General features: G+C 50.4%; 1 protein-coding gene across 1 annotated transcript; it reads left to right on the top strand.

Moving 5' to 3' along the window:
- The first annotated feature begins 10,543 nt into the window (after positions 1 to 10,543).
- Positions 10,544 to 16,208, top strand: PITX2 (paired like homeodomain 2). Its single transcript, XM_032171707.2, has 3 exons — positions 10,544 to 11,365; positions 12,252 to 12,457; positions 14,955 to 16,208. The coding sequence occupies exons 1-3, from the start codon at positions 11,158 to 11,160 to the stop codon at positions 15,516 to 15,518; spliced, it is 978 nt and encodes a 325-aa protein (XP_032027598.1). The 5' UTR covers positions 10,544 to 11,157; the 3' UTR covers positions 15,519 to 16,208.
- The last annotated feature ends 206 nt before the right edge of the window (positions 16,209 to 16,414 follow it).

Below are 16,414 nucleotides of genomic sequence, written 5' to 3'. Positions count from 1 at the left end.
GAGAAAGTGTGGCTAAATATGGAAAAGTGGCTCCTGATGGATGAGAGGCCCGAAGTCAGCTCGCTCCTGGAACACCCTAGGCAAAGAGACCGTTCGTTTCAGAATTACAGAAAACCGAGGGAAACTGCTGTCTAGGACAGGGGCACGTTGGCTCTGATGTTCTACAAATGTTTACCTAGCTCCAACTAATGGACAAGCACTGAAGAGTGGTCTTTGCATACAGCTTCCCAAAGAGAAAACTCCTCTCCACCCACCCACTCCCCCTGCCATTGCGTTCAAATGAGTTCTTAACCCCGGCACCGAGATTCTTGAAAGTAGGTCCACAGCCTCCCCAGCACACTGTGGCTTTATAGTCCTCTAACCTCTGGGCCCTTTTGCGCGACTCTGGAGGGAGATCCCCTCTTGATAAATATCTAGATGTTCTGGGCCCGAGGCTAGGCTGGAGACGCTGCTGCACAGCCAGAGGCTGTCAGGTCGGAAAAACACGCCTGAAACCTAGCACACAGTGGGCGCCTAACAGCTAGTAATGTAGTCTCATCTGAGCCCTGCGCACTCGACGGCCGCCGCTTCTTACAGCCTTCCTTCTCTTCTGTTTTGCAGATAACGGGGAATGGAGACCAGCTGCCGCAAACTGGTGTCGGCGTGTGTGCAATTAGGTAAGAGCCCCCTTCTCGTGCCCGGGTCATCGGAAGGGAGGCCGCGCCACGTGAGGGCGGCAAGAGGGCACTGGCCCTGCGGCGAGGCCCCAGCGAGGGGCGCTTCCCCGAGGGGCCAGCCTGGACAGGAAGGAAATCAGAACCAAATCGCCAGTGGCCTCTCCCTGTGGCGGGGCGGTGGACTAGGAAGCAGCGGCGCGCTGTGTACGGAAGCCCCCCAGCCTACTCCTTCCAGTTGGAACCGCGGGCAACCGGGAGGCGCAGAAAGAGTACGCCATCCTGCCCCGGGTTGCCAGAGGGTCCGGGGGACGGGGCTGCCGTCCGCTCTTTCCTCTAACTGGGTCTTTGCTCTTTGTCCCTCTTTCTCCTCCGGCCTGCCTCGCCCCTCCCCCTCCTCCCGTCCCCGGCTCCTTTCGGCCGCGGTCCGGGGCGCCTCTCTCCGCACGTGGGGCGGGCGCGCGCGTGGCCTAGGCGTGCAGCCGGCGGCCGTTGAATGTCTCTTCTCCAAAGACTCCGAAATCAAAAAGGTCGAGTTCACGGACTCTCCTGAGAGCCGAAAAGAGGCAGCCAGCAGCAAGTTCTTCCCGCGGCAGCATCCTGGCGCCAATGGTAAGGCCGGGAGGGAAGCGCAGGCCGCGCGCTGGGCACCCGCCTCCGGGACTCTGGGCCTCGGGCGAAGCACAAGGAGGGGAGGCCGCCAGACCTGGCTCGCCTGCTGCTTGAACTTAGACACTGGGCCTCTGGGTGGGACGGGAAGCAGCCGTCCCAGGGACGTTAATTCCTTTCCCCAAGTTATACTGCACTCCTGAGACCCAACACCTCTCCCTCTCGCTCGCTCCCTGTGGTGTGAATCCCTGCGCACGCTCCAGCAAACCTCGGCGTGTTGGCTGGCGTGGAAAAGTGGTCCAACAGCGACCTCTGTTGCTCGTCATATCCCACTGCGCGCGGCACCACCAGGGCCCACTCAGTCCCTCAGGCTCTCAGCCACGCCCCACCCAGACTTGTGGGTGCGCGGTTCATCGCGGGAGGCAAGCACGGGAAACTTGAGTTGGCGAAGGTTTGCTTCGGCTGGTTGGGGGAGGGGCGGGAGGCCGACAACATCCCTGAAGAGCTGGAGGGCAGCCACTGTGCTTAGCAGCCCAGGGTAGAATGGAGGTTTGCCCCTGTCGACGCGAACCTGCCTGAAGTACTACTGGTTGCCAGGCCTTGGGTTTTGGCGATGTCGTTGCTTGATTGGCTGGTTTCACTCTGGAGGAGTCGAGGGACTTGCCAGAGGAGGTCTACAGGCTTACGTAAAAAGTTAAAAAGTCTCCAACCTACGCCACAGGCCTTCCCTGAATTGAAACTTGTTCTGTAGGGGTGTGTGTGTGTGTGTGTGTGTGTGTGTGTGTGTGTGTGTGTGTGTGTGTGTGTAAGGGATGCAGGGGGGAAGATGCCTTTCTTTTCAAATACATGAAAAAAAAAACCCTCAAATTTACTGTTCCTCTGTTTTCCTGGCTCCGTAGTAAATAAGTGCCTAGCCTTAGGAGGCTGTTGACCTTTGATAATGTGAGCAGATAAAGCCCCCCCACAGCCCTCGGCCCCTAACCCCCTCTTTCCGGATTAAACTGTAAGAATACAAATGTAATATGGGATGGAGGGGGCCGATTTGGGACCCCGGTCAAAAAAACAAACCTTATTACTAAGAAGAAAACAAAGGTCTTGCATTGGAGTTTCCCCGTGAATCTGAGAGAAAATGATCATTTGTTGAAATGAAGCGTCTAAAGCGACCCGGTGCTTCACGCCCGGACACTGCACTACACCGCCAGTCGCCCTGCTGGGCCAGTTAAACGCTCACTTGTCTGGGATTAACCCCGTGGGGTTAAATGGGGGCAATGCAGAGATAACGTCGCGTGATTTCTGTCATTTAGATTGTGTTAAATTCTTCTTCTGTTTGATAATCGGTAGTAAAAATAAATTATTAGACCGTAGTATGTTTGGGATATTGTTAAAAATCAAGAGCAGCGATGACTTCTGGGGAGAATGCTTTGTGCGGGCTCAGCCGTGGCTCCGGCCAGACTAGAGGAGCTCCCCAATCTCGCTTCGCGCGGGGCGGGCTCGCAGTCGCCAAGCCGAGGCTGACATTTCTTATTGTGCTGGGAGCCAGAGAGACGCAAAATGTCTCCTCCTTCCCCAGTCCCCACTTCGGGTTTCCTAGACAAGGGGAATGCATTCTGAGGACAGGTGGAGAAGCCTACGGTGGGATGGGGTCCTCGTAGGTGAGCAGGAAACGGCTAAGAGGGGAGGAGTCCTGCTTGCGCGGGTCACAAGCCGGGCAGGCGCCCCTGGTCCTTCGCTTTTGATAACTAGCAAATAAAGAACTAGAAATAATGAATGATTGCTTTCTTAACCATTACTTTTAGGCCCGCATTGTTTTAGTGCACGTGAAAGGCTCTTCCCCTACACTCAATATGTCTGTTTTCTACTTTTGGACTGAAAAGAAAAATTGCTGCCTAAACACGTTTAATGCCATTAATTAAGAAAAGGCATGTAAATGGGAAGAAATGCTGAAAATCTTGATTTAATTGGCTTTTAAGGAACTAGTAGACAAGACAAAAAAAAATCACACATGAGTGGGCAAAGCTATAGCACTGCTGAAGGATAGAGCACCTATCCTTCCCTGATTTTAAGTTAACTTATGGAATATCCAAAGTCCTGGCCACAGCCTGCTTGTAAAACAAAAGGATTTATTTCCTGTATTTTTTTAAAGTTTTTCTTTGCTTTTAAAGAGAAAAAAGTTCACAATGACGTATGACTTCTTCAAAGGGCCGTGATAGTCTATTACGCTACCCTCTCCGCCTCTGCCCCCCACGCCCCCCAAAAATACCATGTCCTCGTTAAAGACTAAACGTCCTGTATAGGCAGAGTCCACCTCTAAGCAGTCCAGGCTGTGCCTTCCTTCCCTAGTGAGTCCCATTCCCTTTGGTATCCATTGGGCGGATGCCCAGCCTGGATAGAACCTGGAAACGGAGGTAGCACGAGAGCGACTGGAGACCCCTAAAATCCATAGGTTTGAGAGAGGGTGGACGCAGCTAGCAGAAGATGGTGTAGAAGCCAGCTGAGAACGACCCCCTAGAGCAAAGAGACCTTTCTTTGGCTTTTCTTGCTTTGGGGGTCCTGAAAGGTGCCTTCATCTTGTGGAACTCATAAAATGGTCTTCACCTTCAGGAGGAGGACGCACTGACCCTCCCCTGTCACTGGCTCAGAAAGTTTCAAGGCGGCGGCTCTGGGTTCCGTGCTGAAATCGGACTGCACTGCAGCCCCTTTGGACCTGACGCCTGGCTTTGGTACTTCCCCCGACCTCCCCAAGGAACGCATTAATTGTTAAATAGCTATGGCCCAGTGGGTGAGCTGAAAGTGTTCGACCCAAGTCTCTGGTGTGGACAGACTTCCTCCCTCTGGGAGGTGGGCTCCATGGCCCGTTGTGGCACCCTCAGCCGCGACACACACCTTCACAAGCGGCAGCTCGGTCCCAGCCTTCTTCGAAGGACCTGGGTTAACCCTGGCCGCCTTGGCGGCCGCAGACCCCTCTCCGCCGCCCCGCCCCCGCGCCTCTCATTCAATCAGCGAATGTTTGCGGAGCATATACTACGTGGACTCCTAATGTACCCCCGAAAGCAAATAATACAGTTTTCCTCGCCGTTATGAAGCGATTTTAATCCTAACATGGACACCAGCCAGATCGGCCCAGACCGTCTCTAGCAAAACGCAAAATGGTGGTGCGTGGGGTAGTGACCAAGGTCCTAAGCCTTGTCAGAAAGATGGGGATGTGTAGAGAAAGGTAGAGAACTCTAACTGTGGCTAGCGTGGAAGGGACATGTGCTTGCCGAAGGGAGCATGAGACTTGAGGAAGAAGCAACGAAATAGGGCTAAGGAGAGTTTTCCATTTTCTTTCCTCCGCCGGACCTCCGCCATCCCATTCTCCCCTCCCCCCGCCCCAGTCAAATCTGCAGCTCACTTGAAAGGTGCCCCACCGCTTTGTGGTTTTTCACCACCAGGGGAAATTGTACCAATTGGCCGAAAGTAGTCAGTCCCTGCGGATCCCTACCCGCAAAGGTGGTCTTTACAGGTCGCGTTCCTCGCTGCTGACTCGGTACACAAAGTTTCTTAAGGCTGGTTCGGCTGTTATTCCGCACCGCCCGCTGCTAATATATGCAGCAGTTGTTAGAGCGGCTCGGGGGAAAAGGAAATGTATAACGAAAGCTTATTCGTGAGCAGGAATATACTAATGGAACAATCTGATGTCTTCTTAATCCTATGTAAAAAGCTTTGTCGTCTTCCTAATATTGACTGAATGGGTAATTAATGGCTCTTCATCTAGACGAATACCCTGTAATCCAAGATAGGCAAAAGACAACAAGCCCAAGGTAGAAGACAAAAGGCCCAACTGCAGCGGCGTTTGCCCGCCTCCTACCCCCCAGGGTCTCTGACTAGGAAACTTTTCTCTCAGAGGAGAAAAAGGCAGGAGTGGGAGAATATATACCTATCATTTCGGGACTAGACTTCACCACACCACCTGACCACCCAGCTCAGTTTTCTGTTACTCTGTCTTTCCACCTCCAGTCCTTCTCCCTGCATTTTTTTTCTTCTTAACTCCTCTAGGGTGACCTCCTACCACCACCGCCATTATGGTCCTAATAACCTTTCCCCCTAAACTCCATATCTTTCACTTCAGCAACCAATGAGGCTCTTTTCTGATCCAGGAGGAGATTCCTTTCTTTTAGAATCCAATGCGTAGAGTCTTTGAAAACTAAAGTAGTTGGTAGGGGAGGAAGAAATTAATAGAAAGGGAGAGAGCATACAGAATTGTGTTTGTATGTTAAAGAGCGACCAGGAATGACAGAGTCAACTTCTTTGTGAGGATCTGACGGGAAGAGTGTCCAAGACTCTACCAACAGGTTTTTAACAGGCTGACATTTTGATTTAAACCTGTAGAAGTAATATATTACTTGGGTTACTACAATGAGGTGGGTTCCCTTTTTTTTTTGTCAGCTGACAGCTTTTAAAATATTATTTCACTAGGGAAATAAAAGCTTCATCTCAGATTATAGGTGGGTATTTTTGGATTTATGTGATTTATGGTCACCATGACAACTAATGCTGAATGTTAGCTACCAGCATGTCTGGGAGAGAGAAAACAGAAAGAAGGGAGAGCAAAAGAAATAGAAAAGGGAGATGGACATGAGCTGGAGAGGGAAGAAAAGAGAAAAAGAGGAAGACAGATGAGTGTTTAATCCAACTGTTGTTTAAAAAAGGGGGGGGGAATTCATTTAGCCCCCTGCCACTTCCTTCTTTCCTGACCTGGATATCTATGCTTGATTTCATATTCCACCCTCCCTTCCCCTTCTCCCAACACATGTGCTATACCATGCTCCTTATTTTACTTAGTTCAGCAAGTAGTTGCTTTCTGGAGACTCAGAGACACCTAGGAAAACTGGCGGTAACATGCAAATGTGAGGAAGCATTAACAGCATGTTCGTTGAGTGATTTTAGCAAATGCCCCCTCCTCTAATCTCTTTCTCTTCCCCAGGCCACTGTGAGGTGGTAACTCCCACTGTCATCTGAACACTATTCCCCCAGCTAGTTACCCCAAATCTCAAATGGTTGAGCAGCTAGAGCTGTGGGATGGAAAAATGGGTACCATTTGCAGGGACCCAGAGAGGGTGGCTGTTGCTCAATATATCTACAGACTTCCGATTCAGAAAATGATCTTCCCCTTTTGATGAGCCAGAGCTTTTTAAATTCTATTTAGGAAATGGGGAAAAGGACAGCTACCGTGAAGCTTTTAATTTCTGGGTTATTTGGTTCCATGGCTATGAGGGGTGGTGGGTAGTGGACTGTTTTCAGCTTGGTTTGTATGCAGAGAAAAGCCAGATAGTGGAGGGGGTGGGGCACTTCTCGGGCAGGGTGCAAGGTCTCCATCTGACCTCTGCGCCTTCCCAGGAGCTCACACACTTACGCCCATCACATGGCTCCAAGCTGAGTCCAGGCGGGCCTTGTCCTTGAGCTAGCTTGGGCCAGGCAGGACTCCCACCCGTCTAAGGCTTGACAGCTCAGGGAGATGTCTAATTAAGCCATCTTTCGGGTGAACTCTGAAGACAGACTCTTTGCGAAAGTCAGAGATCACTTGGTTGAGTCCCAGGCCAGATTGATACGGAGAGTTTGGCGGCACAGCCCAACCGCTCACTGCCATGGCCAGAGGAACTTTGCGCAACTAACACTGAAGAGTGTGAAATTAAATAAGACTTTAAGACTGGTAATCGGTGGCAAATACCAGCACAAAACACAGCTGACCCCATGTCACACATTTCCCTCCTCTAGGGTCTTTCTTTGAAAGAATAAGCAAGAAACCCCAATCGAGACAACCCCTGATGTCTCCCAGACTCGAAACCTCACGCCGGCACTGGGCTTTCCTTCTTTGCCCCGCATAAGCCATGCAGCACCTCCAGTTTTCCTACAAGGATCCCACCGATGTTCTCCATATTGGCAACTTCTGTATTAGAGGCTGAACTCATAGTAATTTCTAAAACCAGTTAAGAAGAACTTAGCCAGAGGTCACAGTAGTGCTGGAATCACAAAATGCATAAGATTTATTGTCTTCTGGCCCCTTTCTCATCTATGCTGCCTATGCCTGTGCACCCACAAGTCTTATGTACATTAAATCTCCAGAATCAACCACCACCATGCCACAGAGTTTCCACTGGACAGTATTTCTTAGTTCCCACCTCATACCTCTTTTTCCCCACGCAGACTTATCATGTTGGTGTCCTGCCACACAGGGGGCCTGAGAAGAATGTCACCCAATCGCCGCTGCTGTGAGTGTGTAAAGTGATTAGGAGATTAGGAGAATGTTGAAACTCCTGCTGGAAAAATGCAAAGAAAATCCTCACTTTGAGTCAGTTGTTTACAGAGCCAGTGTGTGTGTGTGTGTGTGTGTGTAATATAAAATGGATGTGAATATATATATACAAATAGATATGGTTTTGCTTTTACTTTAATCTGAATTCTCTAGATAATTGTCTTTATTCACCACTTGACTTCAATGGGTCCACACAAGTTAGGACTCCTTATCTTTTCAGGCATCTAGGCTGCTGCTGATCCCCAGTGCTTCCAACATCTCACACACATTGGCACTATGAGGTGCAGTCACGTGCCCTTGGGTTTTTCAACCACTTTGGAGGCTGATTGAGGTCCTTCATACATGTGTATTTGTCGTGATGAATGTTCCATCAGTAGAGTGGAGCCACCAGAGCTTAAATCAAAATTCTGTGGGTTTATGAGAGATGGGTTTAGAAATCTATATGGCTCTGTGGGGCTTCTCAGCTTTCTAAAATATGGCATTAACACCCAAGCTTTCAAAAATATTTGCAGCTCTGGGGTTTGAATCTTGAAAAACAAGGAATGAGGGGCTGTGTATACTAACTACAGTGGAGATTTTTTTCATTCTTTAATGTGATGGAGTCCCTTCATTAAATGAAGCTTTAAGGGGCATGGTATTGTGGCGACCACAACTATTCTGAGGTTTAAAAGAAGAAACTGGAATATGATTAGTAAACACATTCAGCAGAAAAGAGCTGGATTCTTATTGACTCAGTTATAGGTCATCGGCTGGCAGTGCAATGGGAGGAAATATTTACTTTACACATATACTTTATGATCTTGGGGGAATTAGAGGAAATTCAATAAGAAAACGGCTAGAAACATTTAAAACCCTTATTTAAAAGACTTAAGCAAATTAGAGTCTTATCAGATTAAAAACCACTACAAATGTAAGAGCATTGTCTTCAGTGAAACGCTGTGGGGTCTGAGAAGGAGATTCTCCGCCAAATCTCAGGGATAAAATGCGCCATTTAAGCACCAGATAATGAGCAGAATGTAAATTAATTTAACCTTCTTTACCAACAGGCTGCTGGTGTAATGTGTATAATTTATTGATAAGATTGCAGGACCTAATATAGCTGGATGTATGAGCCTCAGCTAATGCAGACCTGTCACATGAGGATGTGTTCCACTCTGAGCAGGTGTCTGTATGTGTGGAATGGGGTAAAGTGGAATAAAAGTTTAAAAGCAGAAATGCTGATTTAAAGCTTACTATGAAGAAATTCCTCCCTTGCAGCTAAGTTATTCTTAAAGTGGGATGATACTGGTGAAGAAAGACTGAGAAACAATTCTCATTTGGGTCTTTGGACTGCAAGTTTAAAATGGGGAGGAGTTGCAGATAGGGTTTGGGGGTGGTCAGGGCAAAGGAGAGACACATAAGTTGCAAATATATTTGTAGTCTGCTTCATCCACTTTGTTCCACACTGAATAAGTTTCCCAATCTTGTGACAAGGACGAGGAGGGAGTGTTTTAAAGATACTTCATGCTGTCATTGCAAATCATTGACTGTAATGTCAAACAAATACACATTCAGAGATGATAACACTAACTCCATAGTAAAACAATCGCCCATGCAGAAACCCAGAGGAGATTAGTTTGTCCTCTCCAGCTGACCTATGCTGGGGGACAAAAGGACTTTCAAAAATTATTTTGAATATGTTTGGATTTCTTTCTTTAATTTCTTTGGAAATTAAATTTACTTGGAAACAGTGCTATAAAGAGTTGATGTCTCCAAAGGTGATTTTTTTGGTTTTATATAAATAAATAAGGCTTTGCTTTTCCTAGTTGAGTGCAGTTCTAGGCTTTTTGCCCGTAGCCCACACACACCCCTTCTGCCTGCTTGGACTTTAACGGCTCAAGACAGCCTTGAGCTCACTGGGAAAAGAAAATGACTGTTAAAAATTATCCTTGAAATTGGTTATTTGGCAACATTCTTAATTGTATGGAAATTCATTAAGGCATATTTCATATATAATTAGCTCAAGGTTTTTGATTCTACAGGCTTTATGGATTTGAATCTGATTGATAATACAGTAAACAACAGAGTCGAATTTAAAGCGTGGCTCTCTCGGGTTAGGACGAGCTTAATACAGTGTACAAGGAATTTGAAAGATCTAGGATATGTGTCTTAATCAACGTTAAGTAGAATGGATAAGCTTTCAGCATTTTGAAAACGCTGGGTTAGGGTTTCTATTCTATTGTGTGTTTTCTGTCTGGGGACTAATAAGCATCACAGAGAACGTGATCTGAGGCGACTTTTTATTCTTGTATAAATCCAGAGTGAACCACCAAACAGTTGTTCGTTTAAAGTCAAGGTAATTTTCTTTTGACGGGTCCATTTGCTTCTCGATTTCTAATTTATTAGCCTGCCTTTTCAGGGCTCTGTCTTCTTTGCAATTAAAGTAAAGCTTCTTCAGATTAGCGCAGCATTCACTTGACAGGCTGTTTGGAAAATTTAAGATCGGATAAGTGATTTGTTGCTGTTTTTCAAATTTTCTAGTTTTAAGTAGCATGTCTCCTTTTTATATGGGGTGGGGGATTGGAAATGGATGTAGTGAGACAAAAAGAGTGGGTGTCTTGTTGATCCTTGTACCTTTCTTCTTGACCTTTCCACTCACTTCTCCCAAGCCTTCGACTGCTAGCCTCATCTCTTCACCTTTGGGTTCGTACTAAAAGCCGGATCGCCTTGGGCTGGGCAGGAGCGGAATTCCCGGGAGCGTGCCTGTGTAGACCCAGTGGGCACGGCGAGGCAGTAGACCGGCCCCGCACTGCTGATAGGTGCAGGCAGGACAGTCCCTCCACCGCGGCTCAGGGCGTCCTGATTGGTGCAGAGCCACGTCACTCGCACCCGGAGAAGGGTCTGGGAGGAGGCGGAGGCGGAGAGGGCTGGGGAGGGCCGCGGCGGAGTGACGTCTCGGCACCAGGAAGCCCGCCTCTGGTTTTAAGATGTTAGGCCAACAGGGAAGCGCGGAGCCGCAGATCTGGTCCGTCGCTCGCCTGGGTGCCTGGAGCTGAGGTGGGGCGAGGCCCGGCTTCTGTTCGACCGCCCGAGGGGTGTGCGTGTGCGCGTTGCGGAGGGTGCGCTCAGAGGGCCGCGTCGTTGCTGCAGCGGCTGCCGCCGCCGCAGGGGATCTAATATCAGCTACCTGTCCCTGTCACTCTTGACACTTCTCTGTCAGGGCTGCCGCGTGGGGGGGCGGGCAGAGCGCGGTCGGCGTTAGCTTTCCTTATTGGAGGGGTTCCTGGGGGAGGGAGGGAGAGAAGAAGGGGGTCTTTGCCCACTTTTGTTTCGCTTTGGAGCTTGGAAGCCTGCTCCCTAAAGACGCTCCGAGTGGTGCCCTTCTGCCCACATCCCATGTCTTCGTTTGCTCGCTGACTTTCCGTCTCCGGACTTTTTCGCTTGAGCCTTCCGGAGGAGACGGGGGCAGCTTGGCTTGAGAACTCGGCGGGGGTTGCGTCCCCTGGCTCTGCACGCAGCGGGGAAACTCCGCGCCTAGAGCGCAACCCGGAGCGGGCAGCGGCGGCTACGGGGGCTCGGCGGGGCAGTAGCCAAGGACTGGTAGAACGGCGCGCTCCCTCGTCCATGAACTGCATGAAAGGCCCGCTTCACTTGGAGCACCGAGCAGCGGGGACCAAGCTGTCGGCCATCTCCTCATCCTCCTCCTGTCACCATCCCCAGCCGTTAGCCATGGCTTCGGTTCTGGCTCCCGGTCAGCCCCGCTCCCTGGACTCCTCCAAGCACAGGCTGGAGGTGCACACCATCTCCGACACCTCCAGCCCGGAGGCCGCAGGTAAGGCGCCGCGCCGCCCTGCAGACATTCCCGCTCAGCTGCGCTGCGCCACCCGTTCCCTCTCGCCCCAAGGAAGTCAGCCCCTCCTGGGGGAGGCGTGGTGGGAGTGGTCGTTCGCCTGGCTCTCCGCAGAACTTCCGGGAGCCGGAATTTTGACTACCCCGCATCCCTTTAGTTCTCCCTCGACCGGCCCGGCTCCTGGGGCGCTAACGGCGCGAGCAATTCTGCCGCCCTCTCTATTCGTACCCTGGCCTCCCTTCTGTTTCCTGGGTCACAAAAATCCCAGCATCTTGATTCGAGGACCTTCAGAGGCCGCCCCACCAATGTCCCTGTTTTCCTCTCGGCTTTCAGCTCCCGAGGAGCTCCACTCGTTAGGAAATTGCCTGAAACCACTCAGAAATGCCCTTCGCGAAGAGGCATTATTTTTTTTTTTTCCGAAAGGGCCGGCGAACTTGGGTGCCCAACCGAATCCCCACATCTGTTCCTAGCCTTCCCAAACCGCATCGAAATCTGAGCTTTCTGCGAGGGGGGAGGGGGTCTGTAAACCGCGCGCGTGTGCGCGTCCCAGGAGATTTGGTGTGTCTGCACAGAGGTGTATAAATATACTTGAAAGCACAGGCTATAAAAGTGAATGTGCCGCTGCAGTGAGATAAACATGTAAATAAAACGTGCGGCGCTGGGGGAGGGGAGGAGATGGGGCGCGGACACCCACACTCGCGCCTGCACCCGCCACAGGCGCAGCGCTCCTCGCGGTCCGGAGCCGCCGCGCGCACCCTCCTCCGGCGCCAGGCAGCCCAGCTCTTCCACGGCTTATGCCGCTGGTCCAGTTGGCGTCCGCGTTGCAGGTGGGCATGCTGACGGGAAAGTGTGTGTGTTTCGTTTTCAGAGAAAGATAAAAGCCAGCAGGGGAAGAATGAGGACGTGGGCGCCGAGGACCCGTCCAAGAAGAAGCGGCAAAGGCGGCAGCGGACTCACTTTACCAGCCAGCAGCTCCAGGAGCTGGAGGCCACTTTCCAGAGGAACCGCTACCCGGACATGTCCACACGCGAAGAAATCGCTGTGTGGACCAACCTTACGGAAGCCCGAGTCCGGGTAGGAGCCAGCACGGAGCCTGGGAGGGATGGGGGGAGGATGTTGTGGAGGTACAGGCCAAGTAGACCAGGAGAGAATGTGGAAGGCAGCGCCGCCTGGGAGGGCGCCGGTGGGGCGCAGCTTTGCAAAGGCAGAAAGCCTCGCGGCGGCCTGGTGGCGAGATTACAGTTTCCTCTCCGAGGCCGACAGGACTGCCTCCCTGGCTCAGGCTCCCGGAGCGGCACCGGCTCAATGCCCCGCCATCCCGCGACCTCATGAGCTGGGCTGCGTGGGCAATCTCATGCACAGGACATTGTGTTCCTGGCTTGCAGTTGCCAGACCAGAGCTAATAAAATCCCTACCAGGCCAAGAGCCGCGAACAGGCTCCAACCTGTGCGCCTTTAACAAGGAAAACCCGCCAGAGACACGGAAGAGTTGGCCCTCCCTGGGAAACCTTTGTGCCGGCCCTGGCCCAGCTTTTTTCCTGGGCTCGCGCTTCTTACACCTTCTTTACGGTTGTTTCGGCCATACAGGTCTCTCCCACACACCCTATTTCCTAGTTTTGTGATCTCCGGGAGCAAAGTTTTAATACACAACTACTAGTCCTCTTAGAAGGAGAAAGAAAAAAAGAAGAAAGACTTTTCAGCTTGGTTTATTTATCTTCTCTCAGGAGTTGAACTCTGGAGATTGAAACTCACACCCCCTCTTCTAAATTATAATCATAGTTTTGTAAAAAGGGCTTACCTTAACTTTGTAGCAAATCTGTACTTTATGGATTGGCAAAAATGAGCTCAAATAAATAACCCAATAGCAACGTCCTGGTTTATGCTGGTCGGTGGAAGATTCCAAATTTGTTAGGATTCTGGAAGCAGAAAACAGAATCAAACAAATCAAGCGGCATCCAAAGGCTTTGCTGTTAAAAAAAAAAAAAAAAAAAAAAAAAAAGTTAAGTGCTCTGGGTAGAAAAAATAAAGCCCCCGATTAGAGCAGAGAAAGCAAAAAGAAGAAAACAACACTGTTAAAAAGAATAAAGACCAAAATGCTCTCCCAAATCAGAGGGAATGAAGACACTCTCTGGGTGGCATTTGTGCAAGGCATGAGGCTATGCTGGTGAATAAAATGCCGGGAAGAAGTTGAAAATGGTTTTAGTTTAACTGTACAGAGCCAGAGCTGGGTCCTGGGCGGCATGGTTTTGAGCAAGGTCAGTCTTTCATTAGCTCTCTTGCACATCAGGGGAACGGGCCTCTCACGTACTCTTCTCGCCTGGGCAAAGTTTAGATGGCCTAGGGTAGAAATGGCAAGTAATTAAAATAAAGACAGAGTCTATGGGTTTTCTGGGATCCTTCGAAAACACCCTCCCACCTCGCCCGTATTCCGCAGCTCCACCCTAGTGCTTTGTAGCCACGGCGCTGGGCTCTCCTTGCAGCTGCCTCTCCTTCCAGGGCGGCTGCTTGTCGAGCCAAGTGGGAGTGAGGCGTGCTTTTTATAACAGTCGGGTGCAAAGAGGAAGGGGGATAAAAAGGAAATCAAGAATGAAAGGAAAAAGAGAAAAAGCGGATTACGCGGCTGGGCCCGGCGGAGATATGTAACGTGAAACATCACCGGTGTCAGCTCGGAGATCTCAGGCCAGGCCTCGCTCCAATACACAAAAGCCGCCGTCTGGAGCGACAGGCAGGCCCGATGTGGATTGGGAGCGGGGTTGCGGCTGGGCCACCGGACACGGGTGGGGGCCGGCCATCCTGGGCGGCCGCCTGCAAAGCCAAACGACCCGGCTGGGTCTGGCGCGGGGGACAGGCCTGTGGTGGGCTTAGGGTAAAGAAGAGGCAGAGCGAAAGAAGGGGGAATCTGCAGAACTACCCTTTCCGGGTTCCCGGAGTTTAATATGCCAAGCTCCTGGAGTGAACGAGCTGACGGAGAGGTGCTCTTTTGCTCTTTATTTGGTTGTTTTGCCAGGCGAGAAAGAGTGTTGGCGGCCTAGTCCCTGTTAAGGGAGCATGTACCAGGGGGTGGGGGACGACAGTGGAGGTCAGGGAAGGGAGGGAGGAGTTGCGTGGGAGAAAGAGCGGTCCTCTAGTGCCCTTCCAGCCCCTTTTTCTCATCCGTGGGTCTGTGGCTTTGGAGTGGAAGCAAGTTTGCAAGGTGCCCCGGGAAGGGTTGGAAAAGCCTGTTGCCCCGCGTTTATTTTACACTAAGTGTTTTTGGACCTGGAGAAAAGCCTGGCTGAGCGATCAAACGGTCTGCAGGTCTCCATGCGTTCGGCTGGGGTTTGTGGCGTAGCTCCGAGTCCCAGCTCGCAGGCCAGAGCAGACCAGGTCTCCTGCGCTTGGTGGAGACCCGGGCCAGTAACCGAAAGCTGGCCCTTGTAGCTTGGTGTGCAGGGCGGTGCAGTGAACCGAGGCCAGGGTGTGTGAGTGCGCTAGCGTGTGTGTCGGGGGAGGGCGGGAGTTGGCCTCCGATGGAAGTTTTATTAATCTGCACTGTGGCATCTGTTTGCTCCCTTGCCCCAACCGCCCCCCAGGTTTGGTTCAAGAATCGTCGGGCCAAATGGAGAAAGCGGGAGCGCAACCAGCAGGCCGAGCTATGCAAGAATGGCTTCGGGCCGCAGTTCAATGGGCTCATGCAGCCCTACGACGACATGTACCCAGGCTATTCCTACAACAACTGGGCCACCAAGGGCCTTACATCCGCCTCCCTATCCACCAAGAGCTTCCCCTTCTTCAACTCTATGAACGTCAACCCCCTGTCATCACAGAGCATGTTCTCCCCACCCAACTCTATCTCGTCCATGAGCATGTCGTCCAGCATGGTGCCCTCAGCAGTGACGGGCGTCCCGGGCTCCAGTCTCAACAGCCTGAATAACTTGAACAACCTGAGCAGCCCGTCGCTGAATTCCGCGGTGCCGACGCCTGCCTGTCCTTACGCGCCGCCGACTCCTCCGTATGTTTATAGGGACACGTGTAACTCGAGCCTGGCCAGCCTGAGACTGAAAGCAAAGCAGCACTCCAGCTTCGGCTACGCCAGCGTGCAGAACCCGGCCTCCAACCTGAGTGCTTGCCAGTATGCAGTGGACCGGCCCGTGTGAGCCGCACCCATAGCGCCGGGATCCTAGGACCTTGCCGGATGGGGCAACTCCGCCCTTGAAAGACTGGGAATTATGCTAGAAGGTCGTGGGCACTAAAGAAAGGGAAAGAGAAGCTATATAGAGAAAAGGAAACCACTGAATCAAAGAGAGAGCTCCTTTGATTTCAAAGGGATGTCCTCAGTGTCTGACATCTTTCACTACAAGTATTTCCAACAGTTGCAAGGACACATACACAAACAAATGTTTGACTGGATATGACATTTTAACATTACTATAAGCTTGTTATTTTTTAAGTTTAGCATTGTTAACATTTAAATGACTGAAAGGATGTATATATATCGAAATGTCAAATTAATTTTATAAAAGCAGTAATATCACAACAGTGTTTTTAAAGGTTAGGCTTTAAAATAAAGCATGTTATACAGAAGCGATTAGGATTTTTCGCTTGCGAGCAAGGGAGTGTATATACTAAATGCCACACTGTATGTTTCTAACATATTATTATTGTTATAAAAAATGTGTGAATATCAGTTTTAGAATAGTTTCTCTGGTGGATGCAATGATGTTTCTGAAACTGCTATGTACAACCTACCCTGTGTATAACATTTCGTACAATATTATTGTTTTACTTTTCAGCAAATATGAAAAAATGTGTTTTATTTCATGGGAGTAAAATATACTGCATACAAATTGGTCTGGATTCTTTCTGTCCTCCTCTGTCACTAACTTGGCCAGGGCATCTCAGTCACTGCTTCCTAAACAAACCAGTTCCTTCTGCCTGCCTAGTTAAACTAGTTAAAGCTACAGGGCAGCAGTCCTTATTTAAATTTGGAAGAAATAAATTATAGCCATTCATCAGAAACTAAAAAAAAAAAAAAAAAGGCATTCCCGGGGGG

This window comes from Hylobates moloch, unplaced genomic scaffold, assembly GCF_009828535.3.
Source record: "Hylobates moloch isolate HMO894 unplaced genomic scaffold, HMol_V3 SCAFFOLD_3, whole genome shotgun sequence".
NCBI lineage: Eukaryota > Metazoa > Chordata > Mammalia > Primates > Hylobatidae > Hylobates > Hylobates moloch.
Note: the sequence above shows the minus strand (reverse complement) of the source record. Positions and strands in the feature narration are given on the sequence as shown.

Bases quoted from the DNA above. Each gene is read 5' to 3' on its own strand.
- PITX2 (XM_032171707.2), top strand. From the start codon at position 11,158: ATGAACTGCATGAAAGGCCCGCTTCACTTGGAGCACCGAGCAGCGGGG. The intron at 11,366-12,251 runs GTAAGGCGCCGC...TTTCGTTTTCAG, and splicing joins CTCCAGCCCGGAGGCCGCAG to AGAAAGATAAAAGCCAGCAG. The intron at 12,458-14,954 runs GTAGGAGCCAGC...ACCGCCCCCCAG, and splicing joins TTACGGAAGCCCGAGTCCGG to GTTTGGTTCAAGAATCGTCG.